Consider the following 27,136-nt stretch of genomic DNA (forward strand, 5'->3'; position numbering starts at 1 on the left):
ATTTGTTTATGATTTATATACCGCAATTGTTGTTAATATTTATGGTGTCGCATAAGAGTTGTGGATTATGCCTCATATTATATATACACAAAAATCATGGAATTTCTCACCAGCATTCATTTTGACAAAATATATTTTATGCAACGTTACAGGTTTGATTATTGGTTGATTGAAGATTTGAAGACGTTAGTTTATTTTGGACCGTTAGGTTATTAATGAAATGAGCTATTTATTTTCTTGTACTTTGTTTATTTGTAATGAACATGTTGTGTTGTAGTTGATTATAAAAGAAATGAATTAGTTGACTGAATATTGTCACTTTAATAGTGTCTTGCGCATTAAAACAATTATGTCACGTCTCGACATGTTTTGCCGCTTCTGGTCCAGATGTGACACCAACGGATCTGAAAAACCGCACCAACACAAAACTAACGTTATGTAAATGCTAACAAGAACCCTTTCATTCAGAACAGTTGTAAACACATATTCTTACTTGTATAATGAAAATCACCTCTGGTAAGTTATCAAAAGTCACCTTGCTAGTTGACTTCCATTAAAATAACTAAATCTAACCCGAACCCTAACAAAACCAAACCAAACCCAATTAGTTAATTATTTAGGATACAGATTGAAACGGTTTGAACGTTTGGACTGAAGTGACGAGCCCATGGGTTGACCAAACCGCAGCTACTAGTGACACAATTAAGCATGCTAAACTAAGTACTTGCATCCATATCCAAGTGAAGGAGTACTTGCGGATCTTTGCTTGTGAAATATACATCTCGATCGGGAAATAAACAGATAATGGCCAAAACGTGCCCGCACCAAGTAACCCAACAAACTCGTTAAAGAAAGGGAATATCATTGCTATTATAGTCATCATTATCACAAAGCTTGTTCTCCAAACAAATCTCAACATGTTGATTTTGATTCCCCATAACGAGAACTCTTTTGTGATGAGTTTGTTTTGTGGCCATTTCTCTTTGCTCGAATCCTCTACGAAACCGAAAATTGGTTGGGCTAATACCTGGTTTACGGGTTGCAAGAAAATGGTTCAGATAGTTACCCTTTTAAACGAGATAGGAAAATAACTAGTCGTGTTTGGGTTGACATGTTAATTAAACGGTTATGTTTAGGTTGGCTTTTTTAACCCGTTTAATTGAACAAGTTGTTCCACCAACTCGTTTACAACTTGTTTGACCTATTTATTACAACCCAACAATCTAATTAACACATATACAAGTCGATTACTATTCACGACATGTTTGTTGTACAAGTTTTTTTAATTAGGTTGATTTTTAAATTTTTCAAAAATTAAAATGGGTATCGGGTTAAATGATTAATTGATGTTTAAAATGTTTTCTAGGTTTTAAATGGTTATTTGACTAATTTATTTTAAATTGTTAATGGGTTTTAATTTTGTTTATATATGTTAAAAAAAGGGGAAAAAAAAGAGACACGTGGTCGCCCGCCTGAACACCCTTTAGGCCCGACCTTGTCCGTTTAATACGTTTAGATAAATGGGTTAAATGAGTCATGTTGACGTTTACATGATTTTAAATGTCTGCCGGTTAGGATTGATAATTTGATATTGATAGATATATGGGTTAGTCTTTAGTTAAAATTTTAACTTGTTAACATGACCAATTGACACCCCTTAATGATGATAACTAAGGACAAAATTTATTTATGTTATTAGTTTACCTGATAAGCACCAAGAAGATAAATAACGATGCAAATATTAGCAAGATCAACCAGCCAAAACGGGTCATAAAACCCGAACCCTGTCAAGAAATTTCCAGGTGCTTTGTTCCCAAATGCGGCATATCCCAGCACCCCACACAACAAATAAAATATGGTTGATGCCGTGATTCCAACGACTGTAGCCTTCTTCATTTGTTTGTTCTCAGGCGGACTCGATTTTAGTGTATCATATATTTGTTCAACACGCAAAACTTTATTATTATCCGAACACAGAGGTGGTACTACACAGATGAGTTGATTTTTGTTATGTTTTACTTATAACAGATCAAATAATGTTGTTTAAATAGTTTCTGGTTTGAAGCTGACTAGAAACAAACTTATAAATAAATGAGCTGATCTTGCTCCTACACAACTTGCCTGAATTTCAATAAGGATGAAACAAAACGAATAGGCAAAAGCAACATCTCCTAGAGCAGAAAATGTTTTCCACATTTTGTCCATGCCCGTAAAGTCCTCCCGGATTGGTAACCCCGTTATGCTCGTCTCTCCAATTCCATCACCTGAAGCCTCAGTAAAAAGATCTCAAAATCAATAATGAGATGGATTATTAAACGATAAGAAACTTAAAATAATAATAATAATAATAATAATTATCTGACCAATGATTTTAGCAATTGAAAGCCCGATTCCAATGAACGAGTACATGAACGAAATGATAGCAGCAACGATGGAAAGTGGTGACAGTTTATGGAAGTTAGGGACTTGACTTACAATGATTTGAATGATGGCGAAAATAATCATGAATGAGTTGTTTCGGACATGACAGCCTGCTTCATGGCCATGTTTATGGAAGCAGTGGGATCTTTTAATCGCACTGATGAATGGTAATTAAAAAGATCAAAATTAACCAGGTAATATAAAGTTTCATGATTTGAAAGTTGTTAAGTGTTGTTGACTTACGCCATACTGATCGCTGTGGTGATGGTGTATCCGATTGATATTCCGGTGAGAACACCGTATTGAGCTATGCCACAAAACTTGTATTGAAGTATTCCTACATACACAAAAGCGATGTTTAATTACCATAGTTGTTCATAGGGGTTATTTGGCAATCTCTGCGCACCTGTAAGTGTTGAATCAATCAAGGTTTAATGATTAAGAGTGAACGCATAAAGCACATTTTGTTTAAAGGATGGCATATATTTAAAACATCCTTAATTGTTTTAAGCATAAAAAACATCCTGAAATAACATATATTGTTCTTGAATTCTGATAATGCGAGTGAACACATTTTCTAATAAAGAATATTTTTATTAGAATAATCGGTTTGGAGCTGTGAAAAAAGGTTAAGAAAAGGTGATTGATTTACCAAAACGACAAGAATATTTGGTTAATAAAATAAACAAGTGTGAAGTGTCATTTTAGTACATGTACGCAACTATAGTACTATTTTTGAATTTATTGTAAATAGCTACTTCACGTTTTTAAAACTTGTAATTTTAATACATTTTTCTAATCCCGTCTAGTTTTATCCGTTAAGTCATGGGTAAACTGGTAAAATCATTTATTTTATTAGATTATAAGTTTTTAAAAGTTTGCTTAGAATTAAGTATATGCACTAGCTCTGACTATCCTCATTCCTCAAATCCTGAAAAACCCTAGTTTTCAAATTCTCTAATTGATCTAGGAAATGCCCTCTTTCTTGGAAATTGGCATAGTTGTTTTCACCATGGTGATAAGACGAGTTGATTTAACATGAAAGGATACCTAGGTGATGTCGAATTGACGGGTAACAAGCTTGATCGGAGTTGTGGACGCTACAGCGAGTTCCGATTTGGTCATACAGAGGGCGTTGAGAGGACTTAAGGGAATGGGTGTGCTCGAAACCGATATACAGGCGTGCTAAGGGGTCTTATAATGTTCGATTTAACTTGTAACGGTTCTGATTGATTATCATTAAGTGACGGTTTCAAGTTTGTGCAATTCGAGTTAATGATTTGTTAAAGACGTAAATTAATGATTGTAATGGCCTTTGAATACGTTCGTCTTGCGTTTGAATAAATAATTAACGATTAACAAAGCTATCCATAACCGATTTTGTAGTTGGAGATGTGATCGGAGAGGAGCTGAGTCTCGTTGCGGCAGGAATGCTTGGCACGGGGGAAAACGGGAGAGAAAGAGGGGCGGGGGCTGTTTGGTTTGGGATTTGACACCATTAGTCACTCTACTTTTAAAATGTTTAAAAACTACACAAAACAGGGGGCGTTGGTTAAAAGAAATGATAAAATAAATGAATTTACCAAATTACTTCTTACTTAAGAGACAAAAATAGATTAGGTTAGAAAAAAGATACTAAAATGACAAGTTTTAGAAACATAAAGTAGTCATTTGCAAAAAATTAAAAACGATATTAGACTTGTGTATTTAACTAAATCACAGTATCAAAAATGACATTTAATAATGTAAAGTGATCAACATCTTGAATATACAGTCAACTTATACCCTTTTAATCGTCAGTTTTACATCAAAAAGCTTTTTGCTAAATTCAATTACAATCCAAAATAATAAATAAAATACATTATTATTATTATTATTATTATTATTATTATTATTATTATTATTATTATTTGTTACTCAGCAACCCTGTTTCTAATGAATTAAATACAGAAAGCTATTTACTTTGTAGAGTTTTAAATGAATTACGATAATTATATAGTAAAAGAATTTGGGTAATAATGAATCAATGAGAGTGGAAAAAAAGTTAGACGGGCATACAATAGTGTGTGTTAGATATTGTTCTCATATTTTTATCTAAAATTAGTTGTGTATAAACCAGGGATAGGGAGGAACAAATTCGGTATTAGACTCGGTATCGAAATCGGTACTGATTGGTATCAAAGTTTTGAGTTTTGGTTCTGTAAGCTACGGTGTCGGTATTTCGTAATTTTACCTTCAATACATGTGCCGTCCAGGTACCGTACATGAACCGGTAGCGAACTGAATAATTCAATGCCGATACCAAGAATTTACGATTTTTTAGATTGAAATTTTTGGTACTAGTATCTGTCGTCTCTATATTAAACGAGCCAATATAACTGTTCAAAATACATGTTCAATTTTAAGCAAACACTTCCGAGAGATTGTTGTGTGATACATCTAATCACATTATTATTATTATTATTATTATTATATATTTATTTATTTATTTATATCCACTTAACACTAGGCAGTACAAGTGTTCATATTTCTTTTTTAACGACCAACAAATATAAAATTACTAGGTACTTCGTACAAGGTGACCCAGTAGTAAAAGATCACCGTCAGCGGGTCCAACCCAGTCGTACGGAGTTGATAAAACCTGGACGCCCTCAGGATCGAACCGGAGATCATAAATATCCACATCTTCTTCATTTAGTCACCCATACCTTCTAAAATGTTGTAAGTGAAGATTAAACTTGGTTCGTTATTGAAAAACCCAAGATTTCTAACACGACACCAGATTGGAATGGAAAAATATAGGTGTTCATTAAATTTGTAGTACAGGTGCTCATACAAGTTTTAATAATTTATATTTTAGTTTGTAAATTACTTTGCCTCGTATATATAAATATATGGTATGATAATTATATTTGTCATAAATGTTTTTGTTTTTATATCTTTTATTGCTTGATTATCTTTTACCGACAACCAATTAATGCATGGTGGTGGGTGGAAAGTGTAACGTATTTCTACATGCAATAGTGTTTATGGGATTTGCATGTAATGACCGAAAACCGACACCGGCCAAAGCACTAGTTTCAAGCCAATTATCTAAATTGGTAATAAATTTGTTTCATTAATTAAATTGAAAAAAAAAACTAACCAGAAAAGAATTGGTATTAAAGATTTACCAAGATTTGATTTTACGGCATCCATATAAGTACAGTTTCTGGTGCCGTTAACAGGATCTGGTGACCGGTAACAATCAGTCAACAAGAGCGAGTTAAACATAGTGATGACAGAAAACAAGACTAGGGTGATGATTCCCGCGATCCACCCTAGTTGAGCAAAACACCACGCTAAAGATAACACTCCGGACCCGATCACAGCTTTTATTATATGTGCAGTTGCATACATCCAAGTCCCTAAATTAACAAACAAGTCACAATAAGAAAAGTGACACCAAACTAACGAAAATACATATGATGAGATAATCAACTTACCCGTTCGTTTTATCCTCCCATCGTCATCAAACTTATCACTATGAAGGCACCCGCTTTCGGCAATCGAAAGACTTGAACCGTTTTGCATATTGTTTAGCTGAGTTGGAGAAGTTGAGTTGGGAGGGTTATATTGTTGATTGAATTTGATCCCTTCAAGACTATTTATAGTGCCAAAAGTGTTTGGTATGGTACCCACCAATTAAATGCAATAGTGTTGATAACAATGTAAAATAGAAAGAACTAAAAGTTTCTGGTCATAGTATAACTAGACGCATATGATTATTTTAGAACCACTTTACGGTTTATATTATTCATACACTAGATTTTATCCTTCGTATTACGAGGGTTGGTTGATGTTATTTGGTTTTAATATTTATATAGTATATTTGAATTTGAATTTTATTTATTATAAGAAAGTTAATAATTAATATACTTGAGGTTTGATGATAAAATTGTTTCACAAATAAATGATATGTTACAATCCGGTTTAAAAGTTATCTGGGTTTGGTGATACCTATTACCCGTTTATTTTCTTTATTGTAAAATTGTTTATTAATTATAAATAATATTTTTGTAAATAAACTAGGATATTAATTTTTAGTATAAACCTATTTTAAGGGATTTTCATATCAAATATTGTATAAGATTAATTTTTAGTATAATGAGATGTTATAACCCATTTAAGATCTATCTGGGTTTGGTGAGACCTTTAACCGTAAATTCGGGTCAAATGCGTGAGAAACCTTTATTTACAAATAAAGCAATCTGATGGCTTGGGAGAATGGTTGTTTACATTTTTCGTTTTTTAATATTTATTTTTTGGATTTTAATTTTCTTTATCGTAAGAAAGTTAATAATATACTTAGGGTTTGATGATGAAAGGATCCATAAATAAATGATATGTTATAACCCGTTTAAAAGCTATCTGGATTTGGTGACCCATGACCCGCTTATGTTTTTTTACTATTAAATTGTTTATTAATTATAAATAATAACTTATTTTTTAAATTGGATATTAAGTTTTAGTATATCTCTATTTTATAGGATTTTCATATCAAATAATTGGTAAGATTAATTTTTAATTTAATGAGATGTGATAACCCGTTTAAGAGCTATCTGGTTTTGGTAAGACTCATACCTATGAATTTGGGTTAAATCAATGAGATGTTTCCATTTAAAAATCAAGCAATCTGGTGGCTTCCATAAAAGGGGGGAGCGACCACATCGCGACATGTAAGATTTTAGGGGTTTCGTTTATATATATTATAGATTTCAAGAGTAACGCGCTTGGGGTATTAACTTTTTACTTAGGTATCACCCTTTACGTTCGATGAAAATATAAAAGCCTATGTTACAAGCCAGTTTCAGCATCGTATTAATCAATATATACCCTCGTATCATTTTTTCATACTGGAGCTAACTTTGAAGCACATACATATATATGACTAGAGCTGGCTCAACGAATGTGGAAGTCTAAATCAAAATAAGATTTTGTAGCCTTTTCTTCACAACTGTTAAGAAAAAAAAATAGCTTATTGCAAGTTTTGAACTCATAACCTATACGTTAGTAGCAACTAAGTTTACCACCACACCAATACGTTACTTTAAGTTTACTCTACCCCTTTATAATATATCTATATATGAAGTTTTTTCGGACTTGGAAGCCTTAATTAGGTTTGTTTTCGCTGTCCCACGAGTCGCCCCTGTATATGACCTTCGAAGTACATACATATAAGACTATGTTATCGAAGGAGTGAAAATGGACAAATCTTTACATGCAAGGCTATGTGTATTGAAGAGCTACAAAATGAGAAATCTAATCTATAATCTATGTGTCCAAGTTTACTAATTTAATATTTGGGTTTAATATTAATATCATAACGAATCTAATCTATACCATGGAATTTGTGTAGTTTTGATCATAATTTCTATGTGTGCCAATGTCTTCGGCTTTCTCAATTCTGTTTTCAGATTTGGTGTTTGCTTCGTAACAAACTTAACTTATGCCAACCAAATACATGTTAATAAGCCGCTGCGTTTGCAAAACTAGTTGTTATTATTGTTATTATTATTATTATTATTATTTAATACTTATTTTCTAATTAAATACTAAAAACTTTTAAAGATATGTAAACAGATACCTAAATTCATTAAAAATAACAAAACACGAAATAAATTTAAAAAAGAACACTAAAAATCAAAACAATAAGTTCACAAGCGATAATTAATTTTCCGAATATGTTCTTTCTTCTGCTTGAATTTACATATAAATGTGATGAATATTTTGAGTGTGTGCGCCTTGAGTTTATACTAAAACAATATATATATTTTTTATATTCAAGGCTCAAACATAGGGGTGTTTTTTGGGTTCTTTTTTCGGGTTTTGGGTTTTTCGGGTGTGGTTCTTTGGGTTTCAAAGTTTTAAATCTTAACCCGAAACCCAACCCAAATCTCTCATGGGTTTTCGGGTTCTGGTAATTCGGGTTCTGGATTTTTCGGGTTAGGTTAATCGGGTTTCAAGTATCCTAGAAAATGAAACTAAAAATAAAAAAATAATAATAATAAAAAACTTCAATGCTAAAATTAAAACAGCATGTTCTTCTTTGCTTGTAACGCGAATAATCAAATAATAAACCAACATAATTTGATAGTCATAAAACAATTCAAAAGAAGAGCAAAAATAAGTAACTAACTTGAACCATAATCGTCTTCGATCAAACGTGATTTGGTTGTTCGATTACAATTGCTATTAATAATAAACGAAAAACATAAATTAACAACAAACAATCAATCCATAATAGTAGAAATGATAACAGTCAAATTAGGCTCAAATTCTGAGAACTTTAGTTAACAAGACTAAGCATATTATACCTAAAAATATATTTAATTTCAAAACTAAAGGTTTATTCGGGTTGACCCGAAATTTATAAATCAAACACGACAACCAACCCGAATTTCTTCGGTTTGGGTTCGGGTCTATTCTCGGGTTCGGGTTAGTTCGGGGTCGGGTACGGGATTTTCGGGTTGGGTTTCGGGTAAAAGTGACAGCCCTACTCAAACATAAACTAACAAATTATAACATAACATAACATAACATAACATAACATAACATGACATAATGTAATATAATATAATAAAATGTAATATAATATAATATGAGTTTATTTAGGTATTGTTTTTAATTGTTTTTCTATTTTACATTTTGTAATGATATGTTTTATTTTTTAACGTAATTTTGTATTGAATCGTTTTATTTGTTAACGTATGCATTAGTTTGTTACGTGCATTATAATTTTTAACGTTTGAGCTCTTTCAATTGAGATGTGTAGGTTTTATAGATTTTTTACGAGTGATCATAAACAAACGCGAACATGTTGATTTTTTTAAACAAACATGAACTAGGTGACGATGGTAGCTAATGCATGAGAGCTGATAGAGATTATAGATCGGAAACAGAAAATATGTAAAGGAGAAAAATTAAATTAGAGTTTAATGATGAAAGGGTTTCATAAATAAACGAGATGTTATAACCCATTTAAGGACTATCTAGGTTTGGTGAGACCCATGACTTTCGAAAACTATTGTTTGATGATTAAGAGGTTATTTCGCAAATAAATAAGATGTTATAACATCTTTAAGGTGTAACATATCGGATTTTTCGTATTTGTATTTGTTTATGTTTAAACCGATCTGGGAATGTAATTCTGATCTTTCAAACTACTTAAAACTTGTATTTATTGGTACTTAATTTGGTTTATCTTATTTTATACTTTCATAACTTTTAATAATGCCAAATAGTCCTTAAAAACTCTTAAAATCGCTTAAAATGACTAAAAATGCATTTTCGGGAACTACAGTGACTAATTTTGCTAATTCTTTTCTATTTTTGATTAAATTAATGAAACTTAAACTCCAAGAAATGTTATTGCAGATCCCAAGTCATTTTTTTGTTGTCCAGGCCGAATTATTTTTGTTATTGTAACCATTTTCTCATTAATAGCTTATTTCGTTATATAATCGAGTGGATTACTTCATAAACAAGTTGTAGTTCTTTATACGTAATCAAAACACATCTCTAAACCCCCAAAAACTACTGAAAACGTCAGCCACTGTCCCCTAATCTTGAAATCCACGTTCCTCCTTATCATTTCATAAAGATTGTTCAAGTTCTTTCATCTATGGTTTGACTTTGACGTTCAAGACCATTTTGACCTTGATTATCTCTTGTTCCATTCATCGTTTGGGTAAGTTCTCTTCATGAAAAAACATTTGTTTTATTAAACTAACAAAAACCCTCAATCAATTTTACTAATTGATGGGGTTTTGTCGGTCAATTGCTTTCCAACCCGTTTAGGAGCTTAAAAGTCAATTTTAATGATTTTTTAATTACTATATCTTCTGATCGTAATTAGCTGCCGGTACAGAAGACTTTTAGTTTTATCTCAAGATTTTGAGTGTACTGATCAAAACCCGACTCGCTGTTTGGATTCAGGGCAGTCCCAGCTTGCTTATACTGAAAATCTCCTAACCAGAGTTCCAGGTATCTGTTTGGATATATTCTAGCGGCTATCTTTTCGGTTTTGACTCTATTTTATTTTGTACAAGTCTCATGTCTGGTTGGATCAGAAAACTTTTCATGTTAACTTTGCTCATTTATTCTATCTCTCTCTTTATTCGCTTAATCGTCAAGCTGAGAAGTCATTCCCCATTTTAAACGTTTTGAGGACACTTGCGTACTAATATTTATGTATTATATATTATTCGCACTAGCAAACTGTGAGTGTTGTGTGTTGTCAATTAAATGCTAATTGCTTAATTGTTTAATTGTTTACTTCATCGCATTCGGAGAGGTCCATCAAAGTCACATTTGTAACGCCCGTCACTTTCGGTTTAATGATTTAAATCATGTAAAGTATGTACATCTCTCGGGTTTTATCTGGCATTCCTCGGTGACTTTCGCTTATTTCCGATACGTTAAAATTAATTACCTTTTTTTTCAAGTTGCTACACCTTTCAAATTTGTGGGTCTAGAGTGTAACTTTGTTTATATCATAACAAGAACCCTAGCCCCCCTCTTTTCCTGGTCCGATCGGCGCAAGGATCAGCCTCTAGGGTCTCGTTTTTCTTTTTTTTTTTTGCAGCCAATTCCAAGTGCCAAACTTTAATTCAAGGTTAACCCTACATCCCTACTACTCTTTTACACCTTAATTGGTCATTATATCTCGCGTATTGATCATTAAATCGCATGTCTTAGGCTCACCGGGTGGCTGTCCATTCAAGTACTTTTGGAGCTATTTTGTCTAAGGTTTTTGCTCCACAATCTTCCTAGGTATGTCCAATGTAACATGCTTTAAAATCGTGTGCATTGGTGTTCGTTTGATTGGTCAACCAGTTGTAGATTTAAAGTTGGTATTCGGTTGTCTAGAATAGTGAATTGTTGCGTTTAACGCGAGGGTTGAAGTAATTAACGACCAATTCATGTCGGGTGACTTTGGTTTGATGTACGGGCTGTTGGAAAATTATTTTTTTTAAGTAATGGGCCTGAATTGGTTGTCGGTTACTCAAACGGGTCGGTACAATACGTATTCGCGTTTATTGAATAGTTGGTGCGTTGTGCTTGCAAGTTACCGACCCATCCAACTCGTGTAGTGTCGTATGGGCTAGTAGGTTGTGAATTTATCAAATTTGGTCCACACGGGGCTGAGTTGGATGTTAAGTGTCTGAACAACTCTTAAACGCGCATATTCGTGTCACCTAGTACTTTCGGGGGTAATTTGGGAATTCTTTATTCTCGAGAGTATCTAAGGGTCGTTTTGGTATAAACAAGGCCTCGGGGGCTGTTATAATTAAACTTGGTGAGGTCGAGGATTTAGGTAACTCGAATCATATTAGAACGCCTCGTAGGATAAACGAGTCCTTTCGGTGTCGTTAGTAATTATTGTGAATAATCCGACAGGTGTGCGAGTTGTGGGCGTACTTAGGGGTTCTCTAGCTCGTGGTGACTTTATGACTCGTGTCAGGTGAGTTCATGATGCCCCCTTTTCACTACTTTCAAGTTTTGGGCTAGCGTACACACCGAACTGTTTTTAGTTGATAAAACGCTTAAACGATTTTATATGGACTCACTTGTACCATGGTATGTTTTTTGATGATGTTTAGGTATGTATACACATGTGATATCTTATGGCCTATAGGATTACTTGTAGTATGGTATATCTTGGAATAATATATACGTATGTTAATACATGTGTTACTTTATGGCCAATGATTGGCGATGTTAATTAGTCGTTATCGACTAAGGATGTTTGCGTATGCGTACTTTGTGTTTGCATATGGTGGATGGAATGTTACGTGTTTGGGTTGTACGTGTGCACGACCCTGATGTGATTACTTGGATGTTATGCATAGGGATATAATTATATAGATATATATAAGTATGACTACTTATCATTTATTATGGCCTAATTTTTCATATCCCGATTATATTTAAACTCTTGGAATGATTTATATAAATGTCAATTATTAAAACTTGAACTCACTCAGCTCAATCTGACTTTGTGTGTATGTTAGTGTGAGTTTCAGGTTACGAGGAGGACGCTAACCGCTTGGACGTACTCGAGTCTACTTGGACGGTTGAAGGCATATCTAGTCGGGAATTTCAATAATGAACACTGTTTCCTATTAATTATTACTAGACACATTTCAATTTGGTTTTGGGCATAATTCCCCGGTTTTGGGGACTTGTTTTAGTACTTATGGTTTTCCGCAGATTTTATACTCTGAACTAGTTTTTGAAATGAAATGAACTATCTTGGGTTTAAAAATTTGTTAAGTTTTCTGTATGATTACCAACTGTAGGATACCCGGGACTCGGGGTCTTACAAGTTGGTATCAGAGCCATGGTTCGAGGGATCCGAGCATTCCCATATGTTTGGACTTGAACTGTAAGAGAAAAGACTAGATATGCTAACCGCGAGTAGCTCCACGCCAAGAGGTAATTTAAATTGTTTAGTCATTCTTTTGAGTTTTTTTTTTTTAAAATTTCATTATGTGAATAATTGTTTAAGTGCTAGATGGGATGCTAATATGGTTAGGGGCAAGGGTGCTTAGGATGGGCGGGTAAGTAAACGATTAATAACACTTGATCAACGTTATTAGCAGTTTACCCTTACCTTCCATGTTCTAAATGCTACTTGTGCTTGGCTGTGTTAGGGTGCTGTCTTTGTAGGTATAGGATATGGCTAATGATCGTGTCGTTAGCATTAAAGTTCCTCTCATTCCTTAAATTCTCCCGTTCATTCCTCATCCTCTCGAACGCTTTGCAGGTAATTGTTTAGCTTAGGCGTAGCATGCTATCACTCTGGGTTTCCTTTTTACTTGACCACTTCAATCCCTCGCTCCTCCAATAACGTATGTGTAATTGTTTAGCTAAGTGGTAGTGTAATGTTATTCCAGGTACCTTTTTACTTGATGAATTACAGGCTTTGGTCGGTGCCAGTAGAAGTTTTGTGTCTACCACTTTCTGTTCCACATTGAATAAATCACCTGAGCGTGTAGTCGATGTGTTTGAGGTTGAGGGCGCCGTAGGAAAGCCTGTTTCCGTGTCTAGGGCTATTCAGGGTTGTTCCATCGAGTTGTCTGGGTATAGATTTCCGGTGCGGCTGTATTTGATGCCGCTGGGCTATTTCGATGTGGTTCTTGGGATGGAATGGCTTGCTAGAGTCGATGCTCAGATTATTTGTGGTCAGAAACTTGTACGTCTAAGGGCCCCGGATGGGACCCAAATTATGGTCTTCGGTGATCGGAATAGTGCGATACCACATATCATATCCATGCTTAAGGCGGGGAAACTAATGTAGCAAGTGTGCGGGGCGTATCTGGCGTATGCTATAATACTGAAAACCGAGGTGGCTACCGTCGGTGATGTTCCTATTGTTCGGGATTTCCCGGATGTGTTTCCAAATGATTTGTCAGATGTGCCGCCAGATCGCGAGGTCGAGTTCCAGATAGACCTTGTGCCGGATGCAAAACCCGTTGCTCGAGCCCCTTATCGTCTAGCACCAAACGAAATGAAAGAACTTATGGCTCAATTGGAAGACTTGCTCGACAAGGGCTTCATTCGACCGAGCATCTCACCTTGGGGTGCCCTAGTCCTGTTCGTCAAGAAGAAGGACGGTAGCATGCGAATGTGCATCTGCTACCGTGAATTGAATAAACTCACTGTGAAAAATCCTCACCCTCTACCAAGGATCGACGACTTATTTGATCAGCTCTAAGGAGGTAGTTGGTTCTCGAAGATCGACCCTAGGTCCGGGTATCATCAGTTAAAAATTCGGGAGGAAGATATCCCTAAGACTGTCTTCCGCACTTGTTATGGACATTATGAATTTCTCGTGATGTCTTTCGGTTTAACCAACGCACTCGCTGCGTTCATGGATCTTATGAACCGGGTGTGTAGGCCAATGCTCGATCATTCTGTTATTGTGTTCATCGACGACATTCTTGTGTATTCCAAAAGTGAATCCGATACGCAGGTCATCTCACAGAAGTTTTAGAAGCTCTACGAAAGAATAAGTTGTACGCGAAATTTTCGATGTGTTCTTTTTGGTTACGCGAGGTTTAGTTCTTGGGTTATGTTATTAACCCGAGTGGTATTTTGGTTGACCTTTCAAAGTTGGAAGCCGTAAACGATTGGGAATCTCCTAAGTCTCCGTCCGAAATTCGTAGTTTTCTGGGCTTGGCGGGGTATTACCGCCGCTTTATTCCAGACTTTTTGAAAATTGCTTCGTCGTTGACCAAGTTGACTAAGAAGAGCGTTAAGTTTGTGTGGGGTTCTAAGTAGGAGGAGGCTTTTCTCGAAACTAAGAACAGGTGACGCATGCTCTGATTTTAGCTTTACCCGATGGCACTGATGACCTGGTTTTCTATTCAGATGCCTCTTATCAGGGGCTTGGGTGTGTTCTGATACAGCGGGGCCGAGTCATAGCTTATGCCTCGCGGTAGTTAAAGCCTCACGAGACGAATTATCCTACTCACGATCTTGAGCTGGCGGCGGTTGTGTTTGCGGTTAAGTTGTGGAGCATTATTTGTACGGTGTCCCCTGTTATCTATACCGATCATAAGAGCTTAAAGTATTTCTTCGAACAAAAGGAACTGACTACGCATCAGTGTCGGTGGCTGGAATTGATTAAGGATCATGATTTGGAGATTTTGTACCATCCCGGTAAGGCTAACGTGGTAGCCGACGCGTTAAGCCGGATGGAGAGACCAAAACCTGTTCGTGTGAAATCTTACCAGCTTATTCTCAAGCACAATATTTTGAAACAGATAGCCAATTTTCAGAATGAAGCTTTACAGGTGGAATGGATTATGCCAGAACGTATTTGGGGTCAGAAAAAATTGTTGGAAGACGTTGGCGACGGGGTGAAGTATAAGGACGGTCGTTTGTGGGTATCCAGGTATGGGGGATTCAAAAGTAAGATATTGGATGAAGCACACAAGTCGTGCTATTCCATTCATTCGGCGCAACCAAGATGTACCAAGATCTGAAGAAGAATTATTGGTGGCCTGCGATGAAGTATGGTGTCTCAGTACGTGGGTAAGTGTTTGACGTGTCTACAAGTTAAGGCTGAGCACCAGAAGCCTTTCGGGAAACTTCAACCCCTTGAAATACTGAGTGGAAGTGGGAGCATCTTACGATGGATTTTGTGACTAAACTGCCTCATACTCCTAGGGTTAGCTATGACACCATTTGGGTAATCGTGGATAGATTGACTAAGAGCGCTCACTTCTTGCTGATTCGAGAAACTTATAATTCCAAGAAGTTGGCCGATGTATTTATTGGTGAGATCCTTTCTAGGCATTGGGTGCCGGTATCTATTGTTTCGGATAGGGATACGCGTTTTACCTCCAAGTTTTGGAAGAAGTTTCATGAGGAGATGGGTACCAAACTCCTCATTAGTACCGCTTATCACCCACAGACGGATGGTCAGTCTGAGAAGACCATTCAGACCCTCGAAGATATGTTACGGGCTTGTGTTATCGATTTTGATGGTAGTTGGGATCGTCACTTACCGTTAGTCGATTTTTCTTATAATAACAGTTATCACGCCACGATTGGGATGCCACCGTTTAAAATGTTCTATGGGCGAAGATGTAGGACTTTAGTCTGTTGGGGCTCTATTAGTCAGAAGCAGTTGGGTAGTTTAGAGGTGGTCGAGGCTACGACGGAGAAGCTCGATAAGATTAAGGCTTTTATGAAGACCGCTCAGGATCGTCAAAAGTCCTATGTAGACAAAAGGCGGAGGCCTATTATGTTCGAGGCTGGTGATCGAGTTATGCTAAAAGTTTCTCCTTAGAAGGGTATTATTCGTTTTCGTAAGAGGGGGAAGCTTAGTCCGAGGTTCATAGGTCCGTTCCGTATCTTGTCACGGGTTGGTGATGTAGCGTATAGACTGAATTTGCACGATGAGCTCGCTGGGATACATCCTACTTTCCACGTGTCTCATTTGAGGAAATGTTTAGCAGACGGGAGGCCCATGTGCCTTTGGGTGATATTGAGCTTGATAGCAAGTTGAACTACGTCGAAGAACCTATCGCTAGTCTTGATTGTCAGGAAAGGCGTTTGAGGAATAAGGTGGTTAGGCAAGTAAATGCGCAGTGGAGGCACCGTTGGGGTTCCGAGGCTACTTGGGAGTCCAAAGACTAGATGATGAAACTCTACCGGCAATTGTTCCTGTCAAATCGGGATTCGGGAACGAATCACATTGTAAGGGGGTGGACTTGTAACGCCCGTCACTTTCGGTTTAATGATTTAAATCATGTAAAGTATGTACATCTCTCGGGGTTTATCCGGCATTCTTCGGTGACTTTCTCTTCTTTCCGGTACGTTAAAATTAAATAACCTTTCTTTCAAGTTGCTACACCTTTCAAATTTGAGGGTCTAGAGTGTAACGTTGTTTATATCATAACAAGTACCCTAGCCCCCCTGTTTTAACGGTCCGATCGACGCAAGGAGCAGCCTCTAGGGTCCCGTTTTTCTTTTTTTTTTTGCAGCCAATTCCAAATGCCAAGCTTCAATTCAAGGTTAACCCTACATCCCTACTAGTCTTTTACACCTTAATTGGTCATTATATCTCGCGTATTGATCGTTAAATCACATGTTTTAGGCTCACCGGGTGGCTGTCCATTCAAGTACTTTCGGGGCTCTTTTGTCTAAGGTATTTGCTCCACAATCTTCCTAGGTATGTCCAATGTAACATACTTTAAAATCGTGTGCATTGGTGTTCGTTTGATTGGTCAACTAGTTGTAGATTGAAAGTTGGTATTCGGTTGTCTAGAATAGTGAATTGTTGCGTTTAATGCGAGGGTTGAAGTAATTAACGACCAATTCAGGTCGGGTGTCATCGGTTTGATGTAAGGGCTGTTGGAAAATTATTTTTTTTACGTATTGGGGCTGAATTGGTTGTCAGTTATTCAAACGGGTCGGTACAATGCGTATTCGCGTTTATTGAATAGTTGGTGCGTTGTGCTTGCGAGTTACCGACCCATCCAACTCGTGTAGTGTCGTATGGGCTAGTAGGCTGTGAATTTATCAAATTTGGTCCACACAAGGCTGAGTTGAATGTTAAGTGCCTGAACAACTCTTAAACGCGCATATTCGTGTCACCTAGTACTTTCGGGGGTAATTTAGAAATTCTTTATTCTCGAGAGTATCTAAGGGTCATTTTGGTATAAACAAGGCCTCGGGGGCTGTTATAATTAAGCTTGGTGAGGTCGAGGATTTAGGTAACTCGAATCATATTAGAACGCCTCGTAGGATAAACTAGTCCTTTCGTTTTCGTTAGTAATTATTGTGAATAATCCAACAGGCGTGCGAGTTGTGGGCGTACTTAGGGGTTCTCTAGCTCGTGGTGACTTTATGACTCGTGTCAGGTGAGTTCATGATGCCCCCTTTTCACTACTTTCAAGTTTTGGGCTAGCGTACACACCGAACTGTTTTTAGTTGATAAAACGCTTAAACGATTTTATATGGACTCACTTGTACCATGGTATGTTTTTTGATGATGTTTAGGTATGTATACACATGTGATATCTTATGGCCTATAGGCTTACTTGTAGTATGGTATATCTTGGAATAATATATACGTATGTTAATACATGTGTTACTTTATGGCCAATGATTGGCGATGTTAATTAGTCGTTATCGACTAAGGATGTTTGCGTATGCGTACTTTGTGTTTGCATATGGTGGATGGAATGTTACGTGTTTGGGTTGTACGTGTGCACGACCCTGATGTTATTACTTGGATGTTATGCATAGGGATATAATTATATAGATATATATAAGTATGACTACTTATCGTTTATTATGGCCTAATTGTTCATATCCCGATTATATTTAAACTCTTGGAATGATTTATATAAATGTCAATTATTAAAACTTGAACTCACTCAGCTCAAGCTGACTTTGTGTGTATGTTAGTGTGAGTTTCAGGTTACGAGGAGGATGCTTACCGCTTGGACGTGCTCGAGTCTACTTGGACGGTTGATGAAAGAGCACAGACGGATCTAGATCTTGTGATTACATCGATGTTCATGTTGATTCATTATACAATTAGGCTAGATATATGTTAGTGTGTGTACTATGTGTGTTGAGAGGATAATCGGGCAGAGTAACGAGAGGGAATCAGGAAAAATATCAGAACCGTTAAATTATAATAGTTTGCAGGGTATTTATAGGAGATGATCTCATTCGTTAAGATGGACTTAACGAATGAGACATTCGTTACACTTACTTAACGAATAAACATACTTATTCGTTAATACTCTAATGATAGCGAATAGCCACATTCGTTATGTTCCATTCGTTAACGAATGGGACTTATATTTAAGACGAATGTGACACATTCTTTACGGAGTAACGAATGTGCCTTACATTTAGGCATATTAACATTAGCAACCCCTATGCTATTAAACTATTACCTTATCAAAACTAATAAAGACCGAGACAGACAAACCATGTATCAACAAACTCCCCCTCGTCTCGGGCTCTTTATCTTTCATCTCTGGAACATCTTGGTCTTCCAGTCAACACAACTATGAATCTTGTATGCGTAACAGACTCGAGTAACCTTTTGAAACTGCATAGCAAGCTCGTAGACGCATACGTTAGCAAACCTGATCTGACTTGTAAATAACGCATCGTTGTCAAACTCAGATAAGTTAACCAGCCACATCGGATCAATCACACGTATCGTCTTCGTGTTTGAACCATGATCGAATACAATAACTGCTTCACCTATATGATTGTCCTAGTACCAACAATTAAACGAGGTGAGTAGACTCTGAGGAAAGATCTTCATTGGAACCCTCTTCATCGTCTTTGGCGGCTTTACTTGCAATATCATCTTCCTCTAGCCTGTGCGAGTATCAATCTCATCAATATATTTGTGAGTCAGCACCTGTGGCTGGAAGAACTTGAAACCGAAACAGGTTTCATGTAATAACTGCTTATAGAACCACCCAGCTCACTGATCGTTCCCACGATTCACGAACGGTCTGTTTGCTAGTGTTCTCACATCCCATCTAGGCATAGTTAAGGTATCGTGTGGGCGCTTGAAGTAATAAATACCGTGTTCCCATTTCATGATGCATACTTTAAGCTCCGAATCAAATTGCCATGCAATCAAATCACCCTTGACGTCTTTTGCGGCCAGTACTTTTTCATCTGGTATGCCGATGCTCGAGCCTTTGCCACTTTGACTTCCTCTCGTTCATGATAATGAAAGGTCTCGATCATCTTGTTCATCTTTGTTACATTATGCTCAAACATACCATCCAAAGAACGTTTATGCTTTTTCTCAGTAGCCGAGATGTGACTTGTTTCAGCAGCTTTCCATTTTTCTCTCTCTTCTTGTAATCGACGCTCTACTGCATCGAAATGCTCAGTAGTGAAAAATGGAATACCTGAGTCATCGTCGTTGTCGGTGTAGAACTCAGGGTACTCCTTAGCAGTTACGTCTTCGACCTCTACCTCATCAAAATCAGGCACATTCCCGTGTGGAATACCTATATTCGTACTTTCCTCTATTTCAATATCCACGTCCACACTCTTACCCATCACATCCACCTCATCTTCATTTAGATCTAGAAGCAAGGCAATTTGTTCTTTTGTTAACGAATGATCAAGAAATTCACCTTCTTCGATCTCGTCCTCATTCAGCATACTATACACTACTCCGTTCATCCACACATATAAAATCATATTTTCTGGAATGACATCAATCGGTTTAGCTCTTGTGTAATCCTTGTATGGTACAATCTGCAACTGATTATCTTCAGATCCACCACCAGCACTTGAATTAGTCTTATTACCTGCCGATGGTGCAGAACTGCCGCCCGGTTGCTGATCTACCCCACCACCTGTACTATCTTGATCATCTTCATCGTTCTTTAATTTCTTCAACTCATCGTCTTTACAAGTCAACTGAAGAATGATCTCATCCTTTTTATCCAATCTCTCCCCCTGAGCAGCAACAAGGGCTTTAAGTTCCCTGTTTTCACGTTGAGTGAACTGAATATGTCGCAACAAATTTCTTTGCGCTAGCTCATGGGTAGCTCTATCAGCTTGCATTTGAGTCTGTTGAAGGTGCAACAGATTCATCATATGAAACCATTGAGTTTGAAGATTCAAACCAAAGAAATTAGGATGAACTGGTTGCAATGGACCCTGAGAGCGAGTAAATGTCATAAATGAATGCTCAGTCTCGGCAACTGTGTAGGTGTAGCAGGAGTCACTGGAGTAGTAGGCTCCGATGTAGGCATACGAGCGAAAACAATCTGAAGAATGTCATTAAATACATGATCTGGTCGTGCAATAGTAATCAAGGTCATAGCCGGAGGTACCGGAGATACTGGCATATGAACCGGAGTCGGTGACCTTGGAATCTGTGGAGGCATAGGAGTGTGGAAATAGGATCTGAAATAGGTACAGAAGTAGTAGAACGAACAAACGGTTGACTAGGAATCTCAATTCCTAAACAATGTCTAACCCGTTGCTTCTTTACTTTATCACTCTTCTCTACCATTGGTTATTTCCCTTTACGTTTACGTTTCTGCTCATAACTTAGCTTGTGGTCCTGGACCACCATCACCACCATCATCATTTCCACCATCACCAACTTCACGTTCTGAGTTGGAGTCATCACGAATCCAATGATCATTAGGTGGTGCAACATAATCAATATTCACCAAATGACTAATCAAACGTTTGAACTTTGGTCGATCTGCAAGACTCTAACCTTTGTACGATCTCAAACGTCTCATTATTTTTTCGTTCATGTGCTCAAGCTTCATACGTCATCTTGGTCTTTATCCATATCCGGCACCAAATCATTTATCATCATTTGTAAAAATCTGGGATACATTAAAAACTTATGTCGGCTTGTAATGTTCTCTTTCAGATGATAATAAACCAATTCCGAGAAATTGAATGGTTTATTCAATACGAGAGCAACAAAAGCAGACTGCAGCATCACTCGGCATTCATCAAATCTGCCTTTACGTCTGCCGAGACAATGAATCAATACATGAAGAAAATACTTGTATTGTTCACATAAGTTTTCTTTGTTATACATTGACTTTCCCAGATCACCATTATACTTTACACGTCCAAACAACCCTTTGATCAACTCTCTATTAAACTCACACCTGTCTTCAATCGTATCGCGAAACCCCAATGAATCCCGGATTACCCCAACATTAATCACAACACGTTTACTCTGAATCACTGCCTCAATTTGGTTTTCTGTCTCATTGAATCTAGCAGTATTCCAGAATTCTCTAATTATCTTCTGATAAACCACCGTACGAGTCGAGATAGCCTTGTAAATTCTCTAGCGTGTCAGAAAGCTAATCATACCCCCGAATATCGGAGAGTCTTCAAAATTCGGCTCAAGGTAGGCGCAGATATTGTGGCTTTTGTTCCAAGATAGCATCACATGAGCTTGTTCAGGTGCTGGATTATCTACAGGTTGTTGCTCAGGAATAGGATTTTGAATATTTTCGTCTGCCATTACTGTTAACACAAACAAAAATATCAATATAATATTATCATTTTCAATATGTTTAACGAATGATCATCTCATTCGTTATGACAAATGAGACATTCGCTAAGTATTAATAAGTTACATTCGTTACAAATAACGAATCACACTAATACGTTAACTTATTCGTTATAATGATTTAACTATCTACTCGTTACTTTAACGAATCAGATGATTATTCGTTAACAAATTAACGAATCAGACCATCATTCGTTATACTGATAACGAATATTACTTCATTTGTTATTGTTATAACGAATCTGACATAAGTAATCACTTTGACTAATCCAGAGTCAATTTTCATTTAATTTTGACTAATCAAAGTCAATTACGACGATGAATCTATCAGAAACGATTAACCTCTATTACAATCAGCAATTATCCGTAACTATCGCTATCGAAAAGTAGATTAATACATTTAACACGAACCATCAGTCACCATTTTAATCAATTATGAGGTTTAATTTTTATTCACTGTTCGATTAACATGCACTAAACAAATCAAACAATTAACCATATAATATCCGATGAAATTTCATGCTTTTCATATCAGAGTGATCGTCAATACCTGTTGAACACAATAATATCAGTTAATAGAGCAGACAAACAAGCAAAGTATTTTTAGAAAATTTTGCAAGAGTTCTGGGTGGGTTGGCAATGAAATAGGAACTTGATGAATGACGATTCATTCGTTTTCCTTGGGATTATAAACCCTCAATAATTTCACACGAATCGAGGTCATTCGTTCAAATTTGAACTAATGAATGGTCTCATTCGTTAAGTTAAGAACCCGATTCGTCATCCTTTTAGACGAATAAGTTGTCCATTCGTTATGTTTTAACAAATCTTACATTATTACCTCCTATTCGTTAAATTTCTAATGAATAAAGAAGTTTATTCGTTAACAACTTAACGAATGATACATTAAATCATTTTTATTCGTTCAAATTTTTAACGAATGACTTCCATTCGTTATGCACAACGGAAGCGAATAATGATATAACTAATAAGAAATTTATTCGTTATGTTTTAAATAATGAATGGCTTTACGTTCGTTAAGTCAATTAACGAAACACCAAATTCCTTAGCGAATGAGATAAAAAAAATCTCATTAAGGAATTAAATATTTTATTAAAACCAATTAGGGTTTTAATCAATGAATTAAATATTCAATTAAATCCAATTTAGGGTCTAATTGAATACATTAAAATACCCGATCAATCAAGGATCGATAATGTTTAACTTAAACGGATTTTTACGTTAAAACACAACTGATACCAGTTATAAATACATTAAGCACGATTAACTTAAATTTTTGGGGATCAATCTTTTTCTTTTTCCTTTGAATTATTCGCTAGCTTGGTAAATCGAAACTAAAGTAGAACTGAAAAATAAAGAAAAAATCTTTTTGGATTATTTTTTCATAAATTTCTAAAGAACAACTAACTAAAACCAGTAAACAACTAAACTATTAAAGCAGTATATATTTTTGTGAGTTTAGCAGGGAATCATATTGACGAAAATATCACTAAGTAACACTTCAATTTTGATATTATTATACACATAACCCAGATGATTGCAGCTATAATTGTCCTCTTAAACTTTTCACAGACTTGTCGGAAACTTTTTGATATGCTTTAATTTGGTTCAATTAAGCACGAAACCATATGTGGACGCCATCAATCAGATATAACATTTCTATCTCTTATATAGTGAATTTCACATGTACGTTTTTCTTTAATTTTCCAAATTTTGATTAACTGTGACTCATGCAAAAAAAAAATGGAAAATAAAGCAGAACGTCAAAATTTTCCCTTAAGATCGGTATTACTACACGCAGATAAGGTTTCATTTCAACAAAATAAAAAAATAAAAATAAATTGAAGATGTACAGGCTTTAACCCCCAGTTCGATACATGACTTTCACACATTTGTGCTTATAGTATATGCGGAGAACGTCCAAGGCTTGTACGAAACATCAAGAAAATAAAGCAGAATACTCAAATATTAACCCTCAGGTCGGATAATCTTATCGCGCAGGAGAGGATCCAATATTTGAATAAAAATAAAGAAAAAATAAAGTTGAATTTCTTTGCGAAATAAAATAAAAAAACAAAGCAGAATTTTCTTAAAAAATGATAGCATGCACACACAGTAATCATTTTGACTTTTGACTTTTCTTAAATCAGATATAGTATCAATCTTTCAAGATGTAATCCCACTAGGTTCGGCATTCATTATCTTTATATCTTATCAGTTCCTATATAGTATGTCAAGCCTATCTTTGCATATCATATTGCTGGCCTTACGGTAATTTTTAATCTAGTTTATCCATGTACTAGATCAATCCCGTCAATGTACTATCATTTTCTTTTTTTGCTTCAAAACTAATTGTGAGGAGCATTTTACAATGTTTTTGACATTTTTCAATATTTGAATGTTTTTGGAATTTTTAATTTTCTCTGTACAAACTGAAAACACAATATTTTTTGGATTTTATATTTTCTCCCCCTAAAAACGACTAAAATTGAATTAAAAACAAAAACCAAAAAAAAAAAAAAAAGTGATTTAACCAAGCTTTTGAATATCTTTTAATGTTTTTAAACCACTTATACCCAGTAGATATTTTGAAAATGTGTTTTGTCAAACGCTTTGGTATAAATGTCCGCCTTTTGAAAATCCGTGTGAATTTTATCAATTGATATTAGTTTCTTTTCAAAACAATCACGTATGAAGTGATAACGGATTTCAATGTTTTTGGTTTTCGAATGGTGAACAGGATTTTTGGTGATTGAAATTGCAGCAGAATTATCAATATAAATGGGAGTAATAAGAAACTTCAAACCGTAATCCCGCAAGTGTTGCTGGATCCAGAGAACCTGTGAACAGCAACTCGAGGCCGCCACATACTCTGCTTCGGCTGTTGAAGTTGAGACCATTGTCTGCTTCTTACACTGCCAGGAAACAAGCCGGTTTCCTAAGAATTGACAACCCGCTGATGTAGACTTGAAGTTGATTTTGCATCCTCCGTAGTCCGAATCAGTAAACGTGGTGAGATCGAACTTATCGTCTTTGGGGTACCATAATCCGATGTCTGGATTTCCCCTCAGTAAATAACGCATCGTTGTCAGACTCAGATAAATTAACCAGCCACATTGGATCGAACACACGTATCGTCTTCGTGTTAGAACCGTGACCATATACAATAACCACTTCACCTGTACGATTGTCGTAGTACCAATAATTAAATACGGTGAACAAACTTTGAGGAAATGCCTTCATTGAAACCCTCTTCATCGTCTTTGGCGGCTTTACTTGTAAAACTAACTTTCTCAAGCCTGTGCGAGTGTCGATCTCATCAATGTACTTATGAGTTGGCACCTGTGGCTTGAAGAACTTGAAACCAAAACGGGTTTCATGTAATAACTGCTTATAGAACCAACTAGCCCACTTATCGTCTCCACGATTCACGAATGGTCGATTAGCTAGTGTTCTTACATCCCATCTGGGCATAGATAAGATATCGTGTGGGCGTCTGAAATAATAAATACAATGCTCCCACTTCACGATATATACCTTAAGGTCTGAATCATACTGCCATGCCAACAAATCACCTCTTACATCTTTAGCTGGCTTGTACTTCTTCATTTGGTATGCCGATGCTCGAGCCTTTACAACTTTGACTTCTTCTCCTTCATGATAACGAAAAGTCTCGATCATCTTGTTCATCTTTGCAACATTATGTTCAAATATACCATCCAAAGCAAGTTTACGCTTCTTATCAGTAACAGAGACATGACTTGTTTCAGCAGCTTTAAATTTATCTGTTTCTTCCCACAAACGACGTTCTGCTGCATCAAATTGCTCAGTAGTGAAAAATGGAATACCTGAGTTTTTGGTATTGTTGTCAGTATAGAACTCAGGGTACTCCTCAGCAGTAACGTCTTCAACTTCTACTTCTTCAAAATCAGGCACATTCCCGTGAGGAATGCCTGTATTATCACTCTCTTCCATTTCCACATCCATACTCTTATCCAACACATCCACCTCTTCTTCATTTAGATCCAGAAGCAAGGCAATTTGTTCTTTTGTTAATGAGTGATCAACAAATTCAGCTTCTTCGATCTCATCTGCATTCACCATACTGTACACAACTCCATCCATTCCTACAAATAGAAGCATGTTAGCCGGAATAACATCTATTGGCTTGACTCTTGTGTAATCTTTGTATGAACAATCTGTAGATTACTAGCTTCAGAACCACCAGCACTCGCATCAGTCTTATTACCAGCCGATGGTGTGGAACTTCCGCCCGGTTGCTGATCTACCCACCCCCTGCACCATCTTGATGATCTTCATCATTCTTTAATTTCTTTAATTCATCTTCTTTATAAGTCAACTGAAGAATGATCTCATCTTGTTTATCCAATCTCTCCCCCTGAGCAGCAATCGGGGCTCGAAGTTCCCTGTTTTCACGTTGCGTGAACTGGATATGCCGCAATAAATTCCTTTGAGCTAACTCATGAGCAGCTCTATCTGCTTGCATTTGAGTATGCTGTAAATGCAACAGATTCATCATGTTGAAACTATTGAGCTTGGGGAGCCATATGATAGAAATTTGGATGCACCGGTTGCATAGGACCCTGAGGACGACTGAATGACATAAAGGAATGCTCAGGTCTTGGCAACATTGTCGGAGTAACAGGAGTAGTTGGCTGTGGTGTAGGCATCCGTGCCAATACAGTTTGTAATATGTCTCCAAAATGAGGATCAGGCCTCACAGTAGTAGCCAAAGTCAAAGTTGGAGGCATTGGAGACGTAGGCATCTGCACAGGTGTTAGAGAACGAAGAAAATCTTTAATAGGAGTAGGAGTAGGAGATCGTGGAATTCTCTGTTGAACTTGAGAAGTAGTAGCAGGAATAACTAAAGCAGAAACAACAGTAGATGGTACAAATGGTTGACTCGGTATCTCTATACCCGAACCCCTTCTAACTCGTTGTTTCTTGGGTTCTCTCCCTTTTCCATCATCAGTCTTTCATTTACGCTTACGCTTCTGTTCATAACTTAACTCGGCTTGTGATCCAGGACCACCATAACCACCATCATCACCATTTCAACCACCA

General features: G+C 36.4%; 1 protein-coding gene across 1 annotated transcript; it reads right to left on the reverse strand.

The window, feature by feature from the left end:
• Nucleotides 1–616: 616 nt before the first annotated feature.
• LOC143620784 (amino acid permease 6-like) lies at nucleotides 617–5,994 on the reverse strand. Its single transcript, XM_077092395.1, has 7 exons — nucleotides 5,907–5,994; nucleotides 5,595–5,828; nucleotides 2,665–2,758; nucleotides 2,364–2,578; nucleotides 2,118–2,264; nucleotides 1,705–1,955; nucleotides 617–1,027 (listed from the first exon to the last, which is right to left on the reverse strand). The coding sequence occupies exons 1-7, from the start codon at nucleotides 5,992–5,994 to the stop codon at nucleotides 617–619; spliced, it is 1,440 nt and encodes a 479-aa protein (XP_076948510.1).
• Between the last annotated feature and the right edge of the window lie 21,142 nt (nucleotides 5,995–27,136).

Source organism: Bidens hawaiensis, unplaced genomic scaffold, assembly GCF_021521415.1.
Source record: "Bidens hawaiensis isolate Kalapana, Puna unplaced genomic scaffold, B.hawaiensis_p1.1 tig00002671_1, whole genome shotgun sequence".
NCBI lineage: Eukaryota > Viridiplantae > Streptophyta > Magnoliopsida > Asterales > Asteraceae > Bidens > Bidens hawaiensis.

Coding starts and splice junctions, on each gene's coding strand:
- LOC143620784 (XM_077092395.1), bottom strand. CDS start 5,994: ATGCAAAACGGTTCAAGTCTTTCGATTGCCGAAAGCGGGTGCCTTCAT. Junction 5,829..5,906: donor TGGGAGGATAAAACGAACGG/GTAAGTTGATTA, acceptor TTGTTAATTTAG/GGACTTGGATGTATGCAACT. Junction 2,265..2,363: donor TTCAATTGCTAAAATCATTG/GTCAGATAATTA, acceptor CTGAGGCTTCAG/GTGATGGAATTGGAGAGACG.